Here is a 7,624-nt window from a genome sequence, read left to right on the forward strand (position 1 = left end):
GCATGTCCATGTTTCATAGGGAAAGAATTGCTCATTTTACTTACTATTGGGTGGGCTAAAAACTCAGGCAGGGAGGCTAATGAAGTAGCTCAGTGCCCTATGGCTGGTCCCTGCTTACAAGTCAGTGCTTTAAACAAACCTGTATTAGCGTGAGCCTGCTGCTCAGAGGCAAGCTGGCTTGGATTCCCTCTTCTGAGGTGTAGCTGTGTTGGACTCAAGTCTCATTTGTGCAGCCACAATCAAGTAGGGGTGGCGCAGCACCCCAGCCTCACCTGCTTTCCTGGGGCCTCTCTCCGAGAGGTCTCTGCAGTGAGGTCACCCAGTCTTGCCCTCACACCTAGCAGTGGCTTCTCAGGTATGGTGTCTGCTCACATCCCATTTGCCAAACCAAGCCCAGCTTCAAAGGGGTGGGGAAACAGACCCTGCCCTTCGACAGGCAAAGATCCAGTGCACTAACAGCCACAGCTTTTGCAAACCATCACATATGAGCTAACAGCCCCTAATGAGGACAGCAGGCATTAATGAATTCAACCACTCCTTACACAGAGGAGCGGTGAAGGGCAAGACAACGCATTGGACAGTCCTGCTGGAAGTCGCTGCTCTCATATTCTGCTGGCCTAACCAGGCGCTCTCTTACTTTCAGGCTGTCGAATGCGCCCGTGGACAGCCTGGTCAGAATGCACCAAACTGTGCGGAGGTGGGATCCAAGAGCGCTACATGACTGTGAAGAAGAGGTTCAAAAGCTCCCAGTTTACCAGCTGCAAAGACAAGAAGGAGATCAGAGCGTGCAACGTGCACCCTTGTTAATGGGGGTTCAACTCCCCACGGCCGCATTCCAGATTCTAGTCACCAATGGTTGGGTGGTTTGTTTGCTTGTGTAAGATGATTTCAATTGTGTCCACTAGTTTTCTTTCTTTTTTTTTTTTTATTACGATGTGGTTTGCCCAATAGTCTTATGATGCCAAGGGACAGCCTGTCCGAATTCTTCTTGGTGAGTGCAGGCCAAGTGGGGCATCCTTGTCCTCAGGTGGCCCTCTTCCTACACTGAGTGAGTAGTGTTGGCTCACCTTGTGTCCCTCTGGAACATCCCCCTGGTCAAGCAGGGTGAAGACCCTGGCCACATCCACAAGGAAAAGCAACCATGTTCTCGGGTGCCAGAATGCAGCATGCAGGAGACACAGCCATCAAATGCAGAGGACAGATTCTCCTCTCTCATCTGCGGCCTGCTCACTCTTACAGAAACCCGTTCACCCATCTCTTTTTTTATTTAGCACAACTCCAGGTATCTTGGTAAGTCTCCAGGGTCACGGGTTCTTCAGTGCCCTGAAGGAGGAGCTCTAAGGTAGGGGTGGCGTTTGTTACAAACCTCCTGATACTGCTTTGTTGACACCACAAGGGTAGCAGGTGATGATGGCTACTTTATTTGTGAGCCATGATTTCCGTTGAGTTCTGATTGTTGGTGCCATAAGTGTCCGAGGGTGCCGGACGGACGCACTAACCTTTTCTCGGCAGATCCTTCTCTGAGCCAATGCAGACGGTCTACTGGGCACTGGTTCCAAAGCCACCCTAAAATCTTCCTACACATATGCAAACCTTTTAGGTTCCCCAATCTTCCTTAGAATAAAACATTTTAGCTCTGAGAACTACCTGATAAGTCGGCCAGAGAGCCACCAAGTCAATCCTCAACAAAAATACCATCTTCCCTACTTAAAAGTTTTTTTTAAAGTCGTGATATTTTATAGTTAGAGGAGAGAGAGAGAGAGACAAACTATTCCCATGACTAAGATACAAACCTACAAGTAAGGGTTATTCAGTCATGCCTGTGCCTGATTTCTGGACCAGGGCCCTGGTTTTCATGGACAGTCCAGAGGAAAGTCGGGGGTTTCCACTGATTTCCAAGCTATCAGCAGCACACTAAACCCAGGAGTCTAAGAACCAACAGTCAAGAGTAAGAGGATGTTGATCTCAGCTGTGAGCTCATTAGCAGGTTTTACTCATGCATCTGTTAAAGCTACCACCACATCCTTTTGCAAGTCTGTTTATTACCGCTTTATCCAAATACATACTGTGGGCAAGATGCACACAGTGCTATGAATACAGTACTTTAAGAATCTCCATTCAACATATCAGAATATGTCCAGCCACATCTATGTACAACCCCTGAATATGTATTTTCCTTAACACACGAGAGCCTGTTCAATTAAAAAAAAAAAAAAAAGAAAAGAAAAGAAAATCTCGCTGGGTCTGTCTTTGTTTTTAGGATTATTAAGTGGTGGGAGAGTTGGGTCTTTTTCCAGTTGCTACCTAGTTCATTTGCAGGAAAAGATGGCGCTTCTGTCCCTTCTAGGTGGGCCGCTGCCATCACATCCCTCAGCCACCTGGATTATTTCCAATGCTATTTTTAGATTAATGAATTGCTTTCTCCTTCAAAGGAGTACAAAACAAAGAAATGAGAGGCTTGGATTTCCACCCTCCCCATAAATGCTCTGCTAAAGGATCTGTCCCGCCTACTTTGCAACATCCTCCTAGTGGTCTTGTCAACTTATCCTCAAACCATGACAATCTAAGCTCCTTCAGATGGTGGCAGGCTTCGCTAGCAGCTTGGGTTTTCACCCAGTCCCACTTGGGTATAATTTTAACCCTGGTTTTGGAGACTTTTTTAAAAACCAGAAAACTGACTAAAGAGAACAAGAAACATGCTTTCGTCATGAACTACATTGCTCCGTTTGTAATGGGGAGATTGTGAATGTCAAATCTTTCCTGCCAAAAGCCTTGAGTTAGGTGGTTGTCACTTTTCTGGCTAACCAATCATTTTGGAAATAAAGATTTTTCTTACTATGAGTGAACTCTGACTGGACTTCCACCCTGGCGAGTAACAACTTGCCACGTAAAGAAAACTAGAGCCAGGCGTGGCAGTGTGCACTCAATCAAAGAAAATTTTAATTGTATATATATTTTACACCAACCCCAAACCAGCTGTAATCTGGTCAAACCCACATTGTAAGATGTTTCCCAATCAGATATTGAGTCAATTTCCTATCACCATGCCAATGTGTTTTATCAGAGGGCAATCTACTGAAGCTACTGAGACTAAAACCTGGCCTCCTTCCCCCCTGAAGTGAAAAGGTTAAAAGACTCTGTGCTGTGCTTTCTTTGCAAGGTCTGCCTGCAAGCAGCAGAACGGGCACACTTTCTTGGATGCCTTCTGCACTCTGGAAACCCATCACAACCCGTCTATTGTATCAATACATAAACATTCTCTCTGTCAAATTACCGCTGTGCTCTGTTTTCATTAAGCCTCCATGTTTTAGACAATAACAAGTTAAAAACAAAATTTTGGATCATGCATGGTGGAAGCTATATTCTCAGAACTAGAGAAACTGTCCCAAGCCAGCAAAGGTTGTTGAAGTCAGAAAACTCTAAGAGCTACATTTTTGACAGTCTGACCTGAAGTTTTCAAAGCCTGGCTTTAGAAAATTCTGTTACATGGAATTATCTATGAAGAAGTAAAATATTTATACCCTAAAAAAATGCATACTATTATCCAAACAAGACTAAACCATAAATGTTTAATTCCTACTTAAAACTCCGAATCAAGGAAGCCAGCCATTTCCACCATGTTGCTACTTGGCAAGGTCGATTTCAATATCCCCATTCTTCTTGTTCATATTGCCCAAAGTAGACAGAATGAACATAAATTCCCTTTGAAAAATGATTGAAATGCAGTAACGAATTATAAATAGCAGCTACATGTTAATTAGCACGGGGCTAATTCTCCGATTTAGATCCTGTGGAAAAATGAAAGCAAAACATCCATATTAAAATGTCACATTTAAATGACGGTGCCTGCTTTCGAACCCCCATGGGCTCAGAGGCGATGTATGTATCCAATGCATGTATCCAGGGACAGAAGGGCAAGGACAGTAATGGTGGGGCCCAGGGAATCTGGGTTGGCACCTGAGCAGCTGTGACAGCCGGCCCAGGTGGGTCCTGCTGTTCTGGTGTCAGGACTGACCTCCGAGCCTTACCCCTCGCCTTCACAGTTTACCAAGTTCTCACGCAGAGAGTGGGTCTCCCAGCAGCCAGCTCTACTCCACCTGCCCCTCACTGCTTTGTAGTGCACACCTTTGTACTGAATCTGACGAGAGCTGCATTTTGGTCATCTGTAACTGAAAATGTCTCGACAAATAAAATTTGCATACATAATTTTTAACAGTTATCATCAGAGCGCAATGCTATCTCGGGCTGTTTTCACTTAACATGCATGGTGTCTTCACATAAGATGGCATTCATTAACATCTCACGGAGCTCAAAATACCCCCGCTCCGGCATACTGATTAGTAACAGGCTCATGTTTTAAGTCATTTCATGCTTAGACAATTTTCCTTTACCAAGAGTAATTTGTAAGTATTAAGAGAAGAGTGGGGGCTGGTGAGATGGCTCTGTGGGTAAAGGGCACTCGCTGCCAAGCCTGACGACCTGACTTCGGTCCCCAGGATCCATACGGCAGGAGAGGACCAATGCACAGAAGCAAGCTGTCCTCTGACCTACACATCCTCATGAGTGATCCTAACCCGGAATAACCAGTCTAGCTCGGTCGCCAGAAGGCTCACCAGGAAACACTTGACTTCCTGCTGATTGTGCGGGACGCCCGGTCTGCCTGAAGCAGGACCTGCCCTTCAGTCATATCCACAGAGAGACCTTTATAGTAACTTGACGCTGCAGTGATAGCCAATAGAATAATTACGTTCCTAGTTCATTTTCTTTTCCTTGCACTTAGCAAAAATATGTCAGTCCACACACTGGGGACTAAGAAGTCTTAAAACGGGCTTAAGCAGCTTGGAGAAGCACTGAACAACCATTCTCAGCCATAGAGAATCTGCCCTCACCCCACCCCCACCCCCACCCCAGGGCCCTGCTATGTAAACCACGGTGGCCCTGATATCACTTGTGATATCACGATTCTTCTGCCCCAGCCTCCTTAGTGCATGAATTCCAGGCCTGCTCCACCCTATACAGCCAAACTATAGACTTCTCTCTTCTAGCCAATCATCCCAATTTAACAACTAATTCTAGGTTTGCATTGCTACCTACTTGGACTGACCACTGAGCACCGACTTGCTCTCACTGTTCTTAAAGCAAAACATCTGTCACCCAGCTTTGTGCCAAAGAACTTCCTCAAACAGCCCACCCCACACTCACTGCCTCCATTTCCTTATCTGCCAACCACACTGCAGCTCCTACCTAATGCCCCAATCAAACAAACCTACAGGAGGCCGATTGCTGCTGCCCCTCACTCGCCACAAAGCTTCTTTCCATCTCAAGGTCTAGGGTTCCTTAAAATACAGGCTCTTGGGACCAGGAAGATGGTTCCACAGGTAAAAATCTCTAGCTTTACAAGCCTGAAGAACTAATCTGAACCTCAGAGGTCAATCTCTGGAACCCATATAAAAAGCCAGCTGTAGTAATGCACATCTGGAATCCCCAGCCTATGTAATGCACATCTGGAATCCGCAGCCTATGTGATGCACATCTGGAATCCGCAGCACGCCTATGGTGGGAACAGAAGTGGAGGTAGGAGAATGGCCCAGAAGCTCTGGGGCCAGCTATCCTTAAACACACCGTGCAGAGACAGAAATGAGACCCTGCTGTGCCAATCAGAAACTGAACTATGGTGGGCGGGTACTATTCATGATCCTAATGCCCCAGCAGTTACCCAGGAGGTTGAAGCAGGAGGATAACTTGAACCCAGGTGAACAAGGCCAGCCTGGATAAGACCAGGTCCTGCCCCAAAAAAGGAAGGTGTAAGAGAGACTAAATATATAGTTCGTGGACAGTGAACACAGACTGAGTCTTAAAGCTGCCCTGGCTTTCAGCCTAAAGCAATATTCCTGGCTATAGAGGAAGGCCTGGGAGATCCCAGGCAGGACACAAGTGTTTCCTTGAACTGAAATCAAGGAACCAGAGCTCAAGGAACCTTTGAAGCAGCTTGAAGTTGCTGTAAAATATTCTAGAATGTTTCAAAAGGACTGGGGAGGGTGGCGGGAAAGAGGGGATCCCAAACTACGCACAGGATAAAGAGTCTTTACCAAATACTAAGTATATGTTTGGATCAACTGGACTTTGGTGAGGAGATGAACCATGAGCTGTGGCAAGCTTACTTCTCAAGGGCTGGGGACTGTCTGCATCCCAGAAGCCATGCTGGAAAGTGCTGACCCGTCAGTCACCCAGGACGTTCAATAGTGGACTAATCTATTCTTAGAAGAAAAGCTACTTCAGACTGCATTTAGTTCTGGATCAAACTGAACAGCACATATACAGACTGGTTACCAGGACAAAGCCAAGCACCTTCAGATGAAAAACCTATGTCCAGACACCCAACAACATAAAATATTAAATTTCTATCACCCAAGCAAAATTTAAATATATACAGAGTCAGGATCATAGCTAAATAAAAACCACACAACAGAAACAAACACAAACTACAGAGATGTGAGGTCAAAAGACACCTTGCCATTCTAGATGTCCAAGGGAGAAGTTAAGGTGTGACCCAGCTTCAGGGCTCTCTGGGAAAGAGTGAGAAGGGCTGGGTAAGAGGCATGCATAAACCTAATAAGGAGTGACACTGGAGATGTATACACACACAAGAAGGAGGAGGGTGCTTTCAGCACATGGGAGGACTGCTGGAAACTCAAGGCCAGGCTGTATACACGGTGAAATCTAGGCCAGCCAGAACTGACCATAACTCAAGAGATGGAGAGGAGGAAGAAAGAAGGAAGGGAAAAGAAGGAAGAGGAGAGGACTGGAGGGGAGGATCAAAAACAGGCAGGAGTGGGAGACACACCTTACAACCCCAACACTCAAACTCAAACAGGAAACTCTTGGGTTCAAAGTCTGCTTGAAGCACACAGTAAGTTTCAGATCAACCTGGGCTACTTAGCGAGAACTTATAAAAATAAAATAAAATCCCTAGAAAACAAAACACAGTCTGAAATAACCCACTGGACAGGATTAACAGGAGACAAAAAAAGTGCAGAAGCAAGCTCACAGAGGTTGAAAATGCAGCCATGAAAATATACAGTGTGAAGTTCAGAGTGGAAAAAGGAGAAACAAAATCTGAGGGACCCCCCAGGAACCTAGATATTAACGGCTAGCTCCTGGTATTTAAAGACACAGGTGACAAACAGGAACCCCTCCCACAGGGATATACAATGGTTCTTGAGAGGCTTCAGAGCCAAAGATAAATCCACTAGCTTCCCAAGCAGTAATTTTACCAGAAACTTAAAAACAATAATGTAAACATTTTTGAAACACAATAAAATTAAGTGATTTTGTTTGTATTTAAATAAATACATGGCCCTCTTTGCCAAAGACATTTTAGGATTCATCCTCTGGGGGTCTATGTGAATATATTCACCTCCCTCTCTCCTCTACACCTGGGGCTTCTCTGTTAAGAACACTTGAGGAAAAAAAGTTAAAACCCACTGACCTCAAGAAAGCAATGGAACAGTAAGATCCCCTGCAGAACTCCCTGAGACACGGTGCAGGAAAGGCACAGGCTACTCCAGCCAGGTCTATTTCCCTCACCAAAGCCCTGGCACAAAAAAGGAGCCGTCAAGCGTCG

The 7,624-nt window shown here is 45.5% G+C and overlaps 1 protein-coding gene across 1 annotated transcript in view; it reads left to right on the plus strand.

The window, feature by feature from the left end:
* Spon1 (spondin 1, (f-spondin) extracellular matrix protein) overlaps nucleotides 1–4,218 on the plus strand; it is a 277,378-nt gene extending 273,160 nt beyond the window's left edge. Inside the window, exon 16 of the mRNA NM_145584.2 lies at nucleotides 644–4,218. Coding sequence (NP_663559.1) covers nucleotides 644–807 — 164 coding nt within the window. The 3' untranslated portion in view covers nucleotides 808–4,218. The remainder of the gene's footprint in view (nucleotides 1–643) is intronic.
* The last annotated feature ends 3,406 nt before the right edge of the window (nucleotides 4,219–7,624 follow it).

This window comes from Mus musculus, chromosome 7 (assembly GCF_000001635.26).
Source record: "Mus musculus strain C57BL/6J chromosome 7, GRCm38.p6 C57BL/6J".
Taxonomy (NCBI): domain Eukaryota; kingdom Metazoa; phylum Chordata; class Mammalia; order Rodentia; family Muridae; genus Mus; species Mus musculus.